This window comes from Strigops habroptila, chromosome 7 (assembly GCF_004027225.2).
Source record: "Strigops habroptila isolate Jane chromosome 7, bStrHab1.2.pri, whole genome shotgun sequence".
Lineage (NCBI taxonomy): Eukaryota > Metazoa > Chordata > Aves > Psittaciformes > Psittacidae > Strigops > Strigops habroptila.
In genome coordinates this window covers 59871595-59885938 of record NC_044283.2, presented here as the reverse complement: position 1 = coordinate 59885938, position 14344 = coordinate 59871595, and the positions used below count along the sequence as shown (strand labels likewise).

General features: G+C 41.3%; 1 protein-coding gene across 8 annotated transcripts in view; it reads right to left on the bottom strand.

The window, feature by feature from the left end:
- Positions 1-444: 444 nt before the first annotated feature.
- ARHGAP24 (Rho GTPase activating protein 24) overlaps positions 445-14344 on the bottom strand; it is a 210538-nt gene continuing 196638 nt past the window's right edge. For all 8 annotated transcript variants that reach the window (XM_030491341.1, XM_030491344.1, XM_030491345.1 and 5 more), the window contains 5 exons: positions 12661-12793; positions 10338-10411; positions 9436-9557; positions 3429-4497; positions 445-1941 (listed from right to left, as the gene is read on the bottom strand). In XM_030491341.1, coding sequence (XP_030347201.1) covers positions 1698-1941; positions 3429-4497; positions 9436-9557; positions 10338-10411; positions 12661-12793 — 1642 coding nt within the window. In that variant the 3' untranslated portion in view covers positions 445-1697. The remainder of the gene's footprint in view (positions 1942-3428; positions 4498-9435; positions 9558-10337; positions 10412-12660; positions 12794-14344) is intronic.

The window sequence follows — 14344 nt, the reverse complement described above, 5'->3', positions numbered from 1 at the left end:
TTACACACAGATTGGATGTGCACTATACATGTTCACAGTAATTAGTACAATAAGCATGCTGGCTGGGACTCTCAACCTCACCAAACACAAATAATGCACCCATAAGCACCATGTGTAATGCTCCATTGTAAGTTAACATTTCTCTGAAATGTAAACCTCATGTTTTCTTCCCAGTATAATTCCCACATCTAATTAATACTTGTCTAAGATACATGCTATAACAAAGAATGTTCTTTCATGCTACCTTCATTGTTCTTTCTCTATTGGTATTAAAAAATAATTGCAATACATTCAAGAGACACTAGAGGGAAGCCAAGACATCTCAATAGCCCTCTCTAATAACACAGCTTGCAGTCCTAAAGGCAAAGTAAAACCAAAACATCCTTAACATAGTATAGAAAATACCAGTTACACTTACTATATGAAAAGATGCCAAACAAATTATTGATTTGTAGCACGGCTTTACTGTTTCTTTTTCAGTGGCACTCTGCATGCTGTTAGGCTCCAGGCTATCCCCTCCAGGTCTTCCCTTGGTGATGCTGACAGCCTGGAAACTTTCACAGTTGTATCACTTGATAGTAATCTCATGAGGTATTCAGACGGTATGATAACTTGCTAATACACACTGCAAATACGGGTAGTGAATGTGTTAGTGCGCTTTCTTCCTTGTTTGCTGTTTGTTGCACAGTTGCTCCAGTAATTTCTACTCTGGACATAATTATTTTGTTATTTTTTTCAGCACCCATCACGATGCCCAGTTCATGCCCACTGTGTGCCCCTTCACCAGCATTATACAAAGGATTCACTTTCAAGCAGAGTACAGAGGTAAGTCAGATGCAAATATGGTCAGAACAACTGGTTTATATTCCTGCTCTGGGCTGCAGTGATCAGGCACAAGGCTTCTTTAGGGTACCCCAAAAAGCTCTGGTCATGTGTTTGACTTCCCCTAAAGTTCCCCTTTCCTCTCTCCCCCAGATTCTTGCTCTGCCATCCACATTTGCTCCCAAACAAGCAGCTGTTTACACTTTCGCCATTGCCTGCAATTTTGTTGACTTGATATTCTTGTTTAGTTTTTATGATACGGCTGCCCTGGTACTTTCTGCCCTGGACACCAATTGTGTTAATACTGCTTTGTTTTGCCCATAGTGTGCTGCTGTTTCTCATCCTACTGTCTTTTTAGAAGCGACGCGAACCAGGTTTAACCACTGGCACATATACTGTAACATATCTGTTTATCTCCACTCCCCAGCAAGAGGGGTAACAAAAAAAAAACCAAAACCAAAAAACATTTGATATACAAAATAAGCTGATGGTAACACAATGCCAAAAATAGCTTATATGTTAAGTGCAAGGGAGAAAAGCCTTGATATAAAGCTTGATTGCAACAACATTTCAATTTACCAGTTTAAATACAAGACTTGCATTAAAATATTTCTTGCTCTCTAAGGTGATTTTTTTTTAAATTTATATACACATATCCAGTTTAACACTTGACAGTAGTCTCATGAAGCATTCGAAGAGTATAACTTGATAAAGTACACACTGTAGATATGAGTGGTTAATGTCTGTATGATTTCTTCCTTCAAGGGTTTATAACATTATGTTGAGTACTAGCCTCAGACAGGTGACCAGCCACCTGATACAGTATAATACCCCCAAGCCCTTCCCCAAAGTCCCACAGTCAACACTTCCAATGCTCACTGGATCCAGATGGTGTTGCCTCTTTCTGGTCTGCGAGACTCCACTGTCAGTTCTCCAAAAGTGGAGAAAAACTGCTCCATTTCCTTCTGCAACATATCATTTCTCTTCTCTGCATCTTCCTTGGCTCGTTCTGCATTGCGCATTTTGATTTCTACCATTGTGAACTTCTTCCGCTCTTGATCCAGTTCTTCATGCAGGGCCATCATTTCCGTCTCCAGGGTGAGATTTCTCTGCTCCAAGCTGCAAAATTAAATAAAAGCAGACAGCTCCTGAGCAGCACTCCTCACGCACTTGAGCAGAAATGCACACCACCACCAAATTCATGTTTTTCTCATTTGCAAAGCTTAGACTTACACAGAATTTGAGAGGTGTAGCTACAAATCATGGCTTCATCAATGAACCATTCTCATATGGCAATCTCTTTGGTAGCTCATTTAGGAAATGCCTAGTAAAAGCCACTGGCAAGGTGTACAGTAGCAAACAGCTCCATCTAATTCTTCAGGAACAGACTAAGCATCCCTTTTACTTCTGGAAGTATTGACACCCAGCTCCTGCTGTAGTTGCACTATTGTCACTTACAAAGTCAGAATAATGCCCTGAATGCCTTTGTTTTGCTGCTAATCTCCTTTCTTCAGCTGATTTATCTTCTAGATCTACTTGCAAGTATGAATAAACAACTTCAAAAATTATGACCTTATTTCAGATCCAGCTTTCCAATGGAAAGCATTAGAAATCCTAGTGGTACCAAACACACAATCATCATGCATAGTAAAGATTCTAAGAAAAGCTCTACTATACTATATACTGCGCTGAAAATAGCTGTGTGGGTGAGAGACTGCAATATTCTGTATGCTGCACTTTTGCTGGCAGCTACTGTTGCCAGTGGCTCTCCCCTGTTGTGATCCAGCTACGGCTTGCAGTGCCAGAAGTACCAATGCAAAGATCTCCTGTGCAACAGAGGTGAGAATAGAAGACAAGTTCTGAACAGCTTTATGGAAGGACCTGTATTACAAAGAGAGTACATTCAGCTCTGCACTGCTGTGCGCACTAGTTAATACTAAGTCCAGACTTTAAAGTTATTTGCTGATCGTTATGGCCATCCACCCTGGTAACTTCATTGTTGTGTCAGAAGAGTCCACACTACCTGTAGACAAAAACGTGGCTCTTCCTTGCCTGCTTTAACAGGTCCGAGCTGTGGAAAAAAAAAGCTTAGGCAAAGCAGCAGTGCAGAGATAGGACTATGAGCAGAGGTAACTTCCAGATGCAGTGGTGTCTCAAGTGGAACAAGGACTCTGTAAAGGAGTTGCAGCAGTCTCCCACTCTTCATAACTACAGATGGAATAAGGCATGGCACTGTTTTCACTGAAAGGTGATGCCTAATTGCCCTTCTCAATTTCTGGAGAACAGGCATCAAACTAATGAAAACATTGTGAGCGCCTAGTGATTTTGTGAGATTATACAGAAACCCACATGGTTCTGGCTTTATTTGTTGATGACAATAGGATAGCATGTCTCAACCATGGCAATCAATTGCTCTGAAACAAACCCCTTTGGATCATGATATCACAAAAGCAATATCAGAGTATGTCAACACTGAAAGATGAAAAACTCAGTGGTGAGCACCCAATGACTGCAGCTATTGAAGATTGCTAGTGAATCACAAGAGAGAAAACTGCTTGGGCTTGATCTGCAGAAGGCAGTGAGATAGGAGAGCAAAACTGTCTTACCTTTTTATCCTTGTTTCATATTCTAGTTTTTGCTTGGCCATCTCTTGCTTCAAGCTGGACACCAGGCTGTGCAAAGCACTGTGATTGTTAGTATTGTTGGCCACAAATGTTTCACTGTTATCGCTGCTGCTGGTAGCTCGGCTGCTGTGGCCCCCCACACTCCTCCTGTCACTTTTGTTCTCATAGTCACCCGGATTAGAGAGGTCTTCATGTGGTGGTCCATCCAGCACAGAGTCTTCAAAGTTACCTGCATAAAAGTCCTGTTCAGGGCAGGTGGTGGTGGATGAACGACAGGAGTTGGAGTGCTCAGGGAGGGATATTTCACAAGAGGATGTTGACCAGGTGGCACTGTCCACGCTCTGTTTGTCATCAGAGTTCACCATAGAGAACTGCTGGTGGACATTGTCATAGGTGGAAAGCCGGTTGTGCTGGCCTGACTCACTCACCGATTCCTTCTGCTTGTTGTCCCTCAGTGTGACGTAGCCATTGGGCACCCAGCCTGGGGTCCGACTGTTGAGGGTGTTGCTGTGCCCGTCTGTGCTGGAAACACCCATCCGCACACCCCCATTCTGCACACTGTGTGTGCCCATCTTAGTCACCGGTGCTTTCAGGGATGATGTTCTCCTGGCTTGCAGGGTACAGTTTGGTAAGGTCTGGCTCTTCTCAGGGCCTTCTACAGAGCTGCTGAAGGACCCATTGGTGACAATGCCACTGCCTTTATTAAAAGCAGGATTTTTTTTCACCATGAGTGGTGGGCTTCTGGTGACATCTAGTTTCTGGATGCTGTTCCTGGGGCTGCTTGTCTTGCTGCCTGGCAGAGCAGTTGGAGACTCATTGTCCATGCTTCCCTTTTGGGGAGACTCGGGTTTGTCCCAAGAGCAGCGCCTCACAGCTGTCTCCTTGGTGTTGTTGTTCTCTTTGTTCTGCAGCTGTCCTGCAATTGCTTTCTTTGGCAATTCATTGTTGTTATTGCATACCTCGGGTCCCATCTGAGGGTCTGCATCCTTGGGAAACAGCTCTTCATGTTTGCTAATCATGACTGACATTAGCTGCTGGACTACTACTGTACCTGAAAGGAGATACCAAGTACATGGTCATTAAAGGCCTGTTTTGTTTAAGGCATAAATATATTTTATCCAGCAGATTCCACAAATATATAGTAAACAATCAGCTTATACAAACATTTCTTCTACCTGTGTAACACCTTGAGTGTTTAAAACACTTGAAGTGACTCTGACAACTGGGCCAGATCAGCACCACCTTTTGCTTCCATCAAACCAAGCCAGCAAGACTCACGGACCTTTAAGAACAGGAACTTTTGTGAAGAAGTTATTACCATGACAGTAACTGCACCCCAGGAAGACCACAGCAGGAGATAATAGATAACATCATTGTAAGTAGAATAACACTATTGCAAATGATGTGTTTCAACTCAATGTGGCAATCATTTTTAAAATCAGTCTTATTCTGGCAAAGCACATTTATTTAGTAGTTGAACAGAAAACGGGCAGGCAAGGGATTTGCAACTGCTGAAACTATGCCACATTATAGCACAGCATGGAACTAATGCAAAGCACAGCTTGCTAGTTGCTGCAATAAATGGCCACCTTTCCTCTTAAGGAGCCACTCCTTGGTGTGCACACCACTTGACTGCACTGTAATTTACACACTGACATTTACAGCTGGACTTGGGGTAATAAAGATGTGCAACTTTATTTTGTTAAGCAGACCCTCATTAAGGATTATTAAGAATATTTCAGGAACAAGGTCAAGGTAGTTAAAATAACCACCCCATTTTCCAGCTCCCAGAGAGCCTTCAGAGGCACACTGTACTCTTCTAGTCAATAACTTCCCACTGTGCAATATCATTTCACACACAACTCCTTTGTAATATTCTAGTTCTTTATACAGCACCTTTTAAAAATACAACTACTAAGAGCCAATTCAATGTAGGTACTTGACAACATCTATGATTATTATGATTATTAGAACTATGCAGTTCTAATGCAAAATTTACTTAGGACATGTAGCTGTATTCCTTCTGGGAACATTAGCTGTTACATGCAGAATTTTACACAAACATTGCACTGTACTCAGGCAACTTTTACTACTGCATTGGCCAGGAAAAAATTGTTTCATGATTGGAATTCTGGAAAATCTCTCTTGAACCTAACAAAACCAACTCTTCATCCCCATTATACAAGTATGGTTACCCATAGCTGCATGTTTGACTTTGTGCAAGAAAAGCGTTCTGTATCTTCCAAAAAGCAAAGAGCAGGGTGGCCATGAGCTCCAATCGATACACAGTCTTTGTTCCTATACATTTAACTATGCATAGTCCGATTGCAAATCAGTATTGTCCCACGTCAAACCTTGAAGTTATGCTTAAAGTGGAGTCATAAACCTCCTTCATCAAACCTGTTTCTCATCAGTTAAAAAAATTTCCCTTCAATTTTATTTAGGAATGGCTAACTGCTCTCTCCCTATCCCAGTTCTCTATTTGTCTAGGCTGCCCCAGGTGAGCTGAAGATGTATTGTATCCCACCAGTAAACGTCATCCTGTGAGATACCATTCTCACTGACTCCAGTGGTATAAATCAGCTCTGTGACATCTCCCACTGATTCCAGTCTATTAAACAATTTGAAGTACTTTTTGTACTATCTAATGCAAAAGCATGACAAAAAAGAGACAGTTTGCTGCCTGACCAAGAAAAACATTCACTGCAGTTATCTACCAGGCTGTTAAGCTCTATAACAGTGTCAGGGTAAGAGAAGCTATTATCCCAGCCAGTCTGGCAGTTCTGTAGCTACAAAGAGACAGATTGAAAGTGAAGTGATAGGGAGCAAGCACACACACACACAAATGCAACTCCTGAGAGATACATGGCAAGACAGTGGAAGAGGAAGGAAACAAATAAGGAAACTCTCTTGTGTTTCTCTCTCTAAATACCACTGGGAAATGATGTAAAATACGTAAATGAGGACTGCAATGACACAGTGAAGCTTATCTCTGCACCCCTGTATGAGATAATCACAGTGCATTTGAGACAAGTATGTACAGAAACCAGGGGGAAGCCACAAAAGCTGATTTAAGGGTATTTGGAGCTGCAGAGGTTTGATGATGCTCATGCACAGTCATAATAAACATGCACATAAATTGGACACCTGCCCTTGCAAACCATTTTAAGTCAAACGCATGATCAAACAATTCTCTGTGACAATAAGAATCCAGACATTAAAGTGAACATGATGATTAAGCGTGAAGCACGATTAAGATGAGAAGCATGGCCAGCAGGTTCGAGGGACATGCTTCTCCCCCTCTATTCCATTCTCATGAGACCCCACCTGCAGCACTGCATTCAGCTCTGGGGAACCCAACAGAAGAGGGAATTGGACCCGTCAGAGCAAGTCCAGAGGAGGCCACAAAGATGATCAAAGGGCTAGAGCACCTCTCCTATGAAGACAGTCTGAGAGAGTTGGGCTTGCTCAGCCTGGAGAAGAGAAGGCTCTGGGGAGACCTTACAGCAGGTTTCAGTACCTAAGGGGTGTCTACAAGAAAGCTGGAGAGGGACTTTTTACAAGGATATAGAATGACAGGACAAGGGGGAACGGTTTTAAAGTGAAAGCAGGCAGATTTAGATTAGGTATTAGGAAGAAATTCTTCACTATGAGGGTGCTGAGGCGCTGGCATAGGTTGCCCAGAGAAGCTGTGGCTGCCCAGTTGTCCTGGGTTCAGCTATAGCAGTCATTTTTCTCCTTCTTAGTAGCTGGTGCAGTGCTGTGTTTTTTAACTTTCAGCCTGGGAACAACGCTGATAACACCGATGTTTTTAGTTGTTGCTAAGTAATGTTTATTCCAACCAAGGACTTTCTCAGTCTCATGCTTTGCCAGGGAGGAGGGGAAGCCGGGCGGAAGCAGAGACAGGACACCTGACCCAAACTAGCCAAAGGGGTATTCCATACCACAGCACGTCATGCCCAGTATATAAACCGGGGGGAGTTACCCGGAAGGCCGGATCACTGCTCGGGTCGGGCTGGGTATCGGTCGGCGGGTGGTGAGCAATTGTATCCTCTCCCCTTGTTATTTCACTAATCGTTATTATCATTGGTGGTAGCAGTAGTGGTTTTGTATTATACCTTAGTTGCGGGACTGCTCTTATCTCAACCCGTGGGAGTTACATTCTTCCCATTCTCCTCCCCATCCCTCCGGGAGCGGGGGGAGGAAGAAGTTGGGGGGGGGAGTGAGCGAGCGGCTGTGTGGTTCTGAGTTACCGGCTGGGCTCAAACCACGACAGTTCTTTTTGGCGCCCAACGTGGGGCACGAAAGGTTGAGATAACGACAGATCTGACCAGAGTGTGTTTAATCATATTTGTGATAAGCATTCATTGTTACTACTCGTCACAATGGTGATTATTTGGCTCTCAGACTTGTTGTGCTTGATCTCAGAGTTTCAGCATGTTGTACCTTACTTACAGCCACTATTTGCTGTTTTAGCGTTTATCGGCTGGGGGGCCTGGGCTAAGGTTCTTGTTTCACTGTACTTCATGGTAATGACTTGTAATACAATAGACTCATTGATCATGAAACTGGTTTGGTTTGTGCTTCCAGCGTGGCCATCACCACTATACATTGGGCGGTATATAATGAAATATTTTAGCAATTGCATATCTTTTTTTTTCTCCTCGGGGGGTAAACTTACGAAGGAAGCATTCTCTTTCACCCCCCCGTTCCCCCACCAGCCTATTTGCAACAGCAGTTGAGAGTTCTGAAGGTTTTAGATGGCCTTTGAGTACCCTTGAAACCTGCCTGCTGATTGTGCTGGGGATCAGCATGTTGGCACACATACGGAGTGTGTTTTACCCACGCCATCGAAATGACTGGAGACACCAGTCCCTGGCAGTGTTCAAGGCCAGGCTGGACGGGGCTTGGAGCAACCTGCTCCAGTGGAAGGTGTCCCTGCCCGTGGCAGGGGGTTGGAACCAGATGATCTTTAAGGTCCCTTCAAACCCAAACTATTCTGTGATTCTATATTTAAAAAACCTTTCCACATCAGTTGTTTTTTTTTTTTTGGCTTCTCTGAACTACTGTTCAGACAGCTAACCCTGGCTATTCACTGCTTTCATACATGACTTGGAAACACCATGTTTCTGTTCACAACCACATAGTTGTTTTAAGAATTAAAAGGAAGAAGAAGGAAACAGAAGTCTTCAGAAGAACAAGTAGATTAACAAAGTGTATGAGAAATTGTTGTATTTGGGGAAGAGAAAAAGCATCATACAGAAAAAGAAGATATCAACACACTCAAGTAAACAATGGACACTGCATTTTTGAGATTTGGTAAAATTTTCAGTGTAAAGTCTGTGTACAGCCCTAATTTCTGAAAAAGATAAGTAAATCTCAAATATTAAGAAAAAAGTGTTTGAAGGGAGAAAAGGCATCACGTACTTTAAGGAGAATGAAAGTCACAATTTATTATAGGAGGAGATTGTCATGGCCATATTTTTGTCTTAATACAGCAAAATGTTACAGCTGAACATTGTTGTAAATAACACAATACAGCTGACAATTTGATCGCTGGCATGCCAGAAGGCATACAATATATACCACACTGCCCTATAGGGGATTCGACAAGGATCACTGCAGTATGAACGTGTATTTTTTTCTCACCCTGAAGAACCACAGCTAAAATATTAACTGCACTCCAACCACATGTGCTGAATGAAAAAATGCCATATTTGCAGCAAGTTTTGAGAAAAAGAAGTACATTTTTAGTGAAGTTGCCAGGGCAGCACAATCCCATGCAAAGTCTGCTTGCAATGCTCACATTTCAGTCACTTTTACAGTAATCTGCAAGATTTAACCCAGAAGTTCATTCAGGTTGAAGAATTCTGTGTCCATAAAACAGATACATGGAACTTACTGCACATATTACATGGACTGTTATGCACTGTTAATAAACCTAAAGACATTCCTTATTTCTTTTACAAGTTATGTACAGTAAGCTCACCTTCCATGATAGTCAGAGGATCTTCCACTTTGGGGCGAAGGATGTTGGGACCAAAAACTGTAGCCAGATTTTGCACGCTCATTTTGTTTATGCCTGAGTAAGACTGGACTTCATCAAGGAATCTGTGGGGAAGAAACAGGCCTTTAAGGAGCGAGTAAAAAGGAAAAAAAGTTAAAGCATGTGATGCTTTCTTAAGACAGTTCAAGTCTTCCATTCCAAATCCTCATGGAACACTTTGAAAGCTCAAGGCTATTCTCCTCAACTTCTTCAGATTTTCTTCAAAATGATACATTGGTAACAAAATTTAAATCTCAATCTGGATTGGCTACAAGACAACTCTGCTGAAGATGGTAACTTTCTCCAGCATAATTCATCATCTACTTGGCTCACAGAACATGCCCAAAATGAAACTGTCAATTTTTAAAAAGTTGATTTTCTTTTTAATAATGAAAACTTTCTGTAAGCTCACAAATTGCAATTGTGCAAGACATGATTTTTACAATCTTAGATATATCCATGAAACTATTCTATATACTACAAGATATACACAGTTTTCAAGGATATCATGCTTCAGGAGAGGATAGCCAGGGCCAATAACTGCAGTTAGAAATGGAATCCGGGGTCCTACAAAGAGGACAGAATATATAAACTTCTACCTTCTTGCGTTTCTTGTGGAGTGCCAGCCTGCACTCCTGACAAGAGGGAAGTCATAATTTGTGCACCTTGATAGAGCAAATTAGTAATAAGTCATGCAGTAAACCCATATTTTTAGTGCATTCACTGAAGTTCACCAATCCTCCAACTCTGAGTAATGCTTTTCCTTCAGGGCACATACACAGACAGGTTTGCCTGTCACCTCACAGGTATAAATACCATAGTGATATTCTTGCAAGAGCACTTACCTACAGATATATTTCAGCAGATTATAATTGACAGCTGGCAGGCTCTTCACTTGTTTCACCAGTTCTATCAGGCCCTTTAAGTGGTTTAAGGAAAACAAAAAAGAGTGAAGAGGCACAGTTTCTTAGTATTTTACCAGAGATTAAAAAAATGTGAGCAATTCCAATTGCAAGGCAATAAACACATCACTGAGACTGCAGCATTAAATGTTATATACAGGTTACCATCAGGAATAGCTTGTAGAATCCATTTTGGATAGGGAAAGCTGTATTCGGCTAACAAGGATAAAAATAAATAACCAAGTAAATAACTTGGTTTCATCCTGTCTTTCCCTTCTCCTTCACTCTTCCTTTTTTTGACCAGCAGCTCTATTTCTCCTGCTAATAACAAGGCTGAGGCTCCCAGGAACAATTCTGGTTTGAATTAATTGGCATTTTCATATGAGAACCTATTTGGGTATATTACCCAGTTCTGCCCCATACTAGATTTGGGCCAATAGAGAGTTCTTTCAGTGTGTGCCCACCTGGGAATGGGACAAGCAGAATATCACACACTAACTTCTGTGTCCTGTGGAAACAGACCCTGGCTGCGCTCCCTATCAACCAGTGCCTTTAGACTCTTTTTCAGCATAGGGGTTTTTTGGGTACTTTTCCAGCATCAGCAGGGCTTTGATTACGATATGTTATGAAAAAAAATGCAAATCCAGATGCGTGGATCATGATTGTGCACAAGTTTGATGGCTGTGTGCTAAGAAAAAAACCAAGATGCACAGCTCTCTCCCTTAACAGTGACTGTGCTTTTAACTTCTGCATGGAGAAAGAGCAACTGAAAATCTAGTCAGCCAGCCTTACAGCCACACCGCTAAGCCACCATAAAGAGGACTGAAGTGGCTCACCACCTATAGTACTGATATTTCACAAACTGCCAGCACCAACTCCAGCACCAAAAGGCCACTGTAACTTGAACATGCTTTCAAAATTAATTTAATACAGTGTTTGTGGCATAGTTGCAGAGGAACTAGATAAACACATGCTGGCGGAAGTCAATATAAAATGACTACAAATTTAATCTGAAAATTAGTATCTCTGCAAACATAAACTGCATTGTGCCTAACTGAAGAGCTGCCAGGTGCCTTTGCACTGGAGCTATCAAGCATCAGAGACATTCGCAACATGCACAAGCAAATAGCTGCAATTTAGCTCTGAGGATCCCCTGCCATAACTTGTGCAAAGAGAAGCTCAAATTAAGCCAGCCGAACAGCCCACTCCCACCTTTTGCAAGCAGCTGACAAAAATTTGCTCCTTGTAGCAAGTTGTAAAGAACAGCGAAGAAAGCAGTCTGATTTCAGTGGGTGAAAGAGATTATAACCACAGAAGCCAGTTTGCCACAGATCTTTCTGCACCCTCCATTCCATCAGATGGGAACAACTACCACCTCTGCTGTTGGTAGTCATCAACTGAAGGCTCAGAAAGGAGATGGTCTCTCAGTTAGAAAAGAGCGGCTCCTACTCATCGTAATTAATTAGAAGATGAGGTAGGAGAGGTTCCAGTTCCAGCCAGATCTGAAATGTCGAAAAGGAGTAACCAACTTGGAAGGTAAGGGGAGTAGACTGAAATCAACAGAATGAGCCTATTTGTATTCACGTTGAAAAGAAAATAGCAGTGTTGACCTCATTACCCACACAGAACAATATAAAAACAAGCGCTTAAGTTTCTTATGCCTTCAGACTAATATATCGTAGGCCCATGCAACTGCAGGGCACATATTATCAGTCAGAACTCTTATTTTGCTTATTCATGTTTTGTTGGTTTAGAAGATTCTGGAAGGTGGCCCACTTCCATTTTTTTAAGGCCTTCTGATTCTCCTATAAGCAATGAATAGAGTCCGTTGGCCTTCAATTAAAAGTCAGTAAAAGTTGGCTAAAAGTAAAAGTAAAATCCTGACGCTTAGAAGAAAATGACCCCTGATTTAATGGCAAAAGTTGAACAGCATCTAGCAAGACCCTTCCTTTTACAGTTCAGAATGATAATGCATAAAAATATAAGCCTTTTCCATGCAAAATGGAAGCTACTGACCACAATAATGTATGTTTACTTGAACTGGATTCAGCAACATGCAATAAATACAGCTAAGTTTATGCTATGGGCCTTTATTTAGATTTCCAAATGAGCCAGGTGGCAACAATTTTCGTATAAAAACAGCCTCAACTGATAGATGCACATCTGAATTTAAGACAGGTAATCACTAATTTCTTTCCTCCTCAAAATTGGAACAGGTTATAACATGCCAGCCTTTTATTTCACCTTACTCAAGTTGCCAACTCACCATTTCCTCATCCTTGCTGAGCATTTTGGCACAGGAAAGAAAATCTTCATATTTTGCATATGGTATGACTGGTTCAGGGAGTTCCCTTAGGTACAGCTTAAGCAGCGATGCCACCGTGTGCACATCTGTATTGCTGTTGGGTTGGAATACAAGAAGTTGTTACTGTGAATCAAGATAATACTGTGAGATTGACAGGTGAAAAACTGCCACATAACTTTTCCACTGTCACCCTCGATTTTACTTTTCAGTAGTATATACATGTATAGACCACATCTGTAGTCTGTTTTGTCCTGATTATTGGGGGGGGGGTGTTGTCCTATAAGGAACATAGGATACCTGCAAGCAAGTCTGTCAACTCTGCTGATTTATTACTATGAATAATTACACATAAGGCCCTGTTTGCAGGCATAGGTATTGAGAAGATCCTAACAGACATTTCACATCAGGCATGCAAAATCCATCTTAACTGATGCTTTTCATTTTCACCTGATCTAGCAACCAGCATTCTATTTATAAAGTGGGGATTACTGTCCTACTAGAGATGGGCCCAGCTCCCAAAACATGTCCAGCATGTCTCAATTCCATTGTATTACCATCTGCTCTGCTATCAGTATTAAGTAAGCAAGTTTTAAGGGATACCATATATACCACAGGAGTTTAGTCAAAAGTTCCCTGCAGTTCTTTGCCTGGCATGCCTCTTTTTCCCATGAGCTCCCACAGAATGTACTGTGCCTTTTAGCTGTACCATTACACCAAAAACCTGGATATACTTTGCACACAGAATCATAAATCCATGGGAAATGAGTTTTAGCTCTATCCTGTACTGAGTGAGCTAAGGCATTGCAAGCCACCAAACAGAAAATGTCTGAGCGCTAACACAACAGGTAACATTGTAGGGCTGACAATCAAAAACCTGATATGACAAATGCTTTCTCATAATTACATTTGCAGAAACTTTAGTTTTCTTTGGATACATCTAGTAGGAGCCTAGGCTCTTTATCATGCGTATGAAAAGTAAGAAGATTGGGAAAAAGATCAAAATCACAAGTTCAGAATATGCAATAAAACTTGATTATATGTTTTTGTGGTGTGTAAATTACATTGTGGTAACTTAGGAGTACTTCTGTGAAAAGAAATAAATAGAAATAGATAAAAACTACAAGTTAGCATGAAAAAATAGCTCTTGTGTTACTTCTGACTCCATGTCTGAGTTTAGTTATTCAGGCATTTATTCAAATCCTTACTGGAATGTTCTCCATGCTTTTTGCCTTGTTTAGATAAAGAGTTGTACAGCAAGCTGATACCTTTCCCTCTGACTTCTGAAAAATATCAAGATCACAGATACTAAATTATGCTAATTTCATTCATAAGAAACAGAAAATGCACAGCTATTTCTACAATGTACATGATTGTGTAATTTATTTTTATTTTTTTAAACATTTTTAAAGGTACATTTTTTAAACTCACAGTCCCTCAAAGGCAACCACTGGTACTTGACGCACTTAAGCTTTGCTAGAGGTATGTTAATCATTATTTTGGAATGATCTCTGCTAAAACAATAATGGCTTTTACTAAGTTAAATCTTAACAAGAATGATGGGAACAACCTTAGATTAATGTGGTATGGTATGAGCAATGTAAGTCAAAACAGAAGAAGAGAAACAATAAAGCACTGTATATATTTA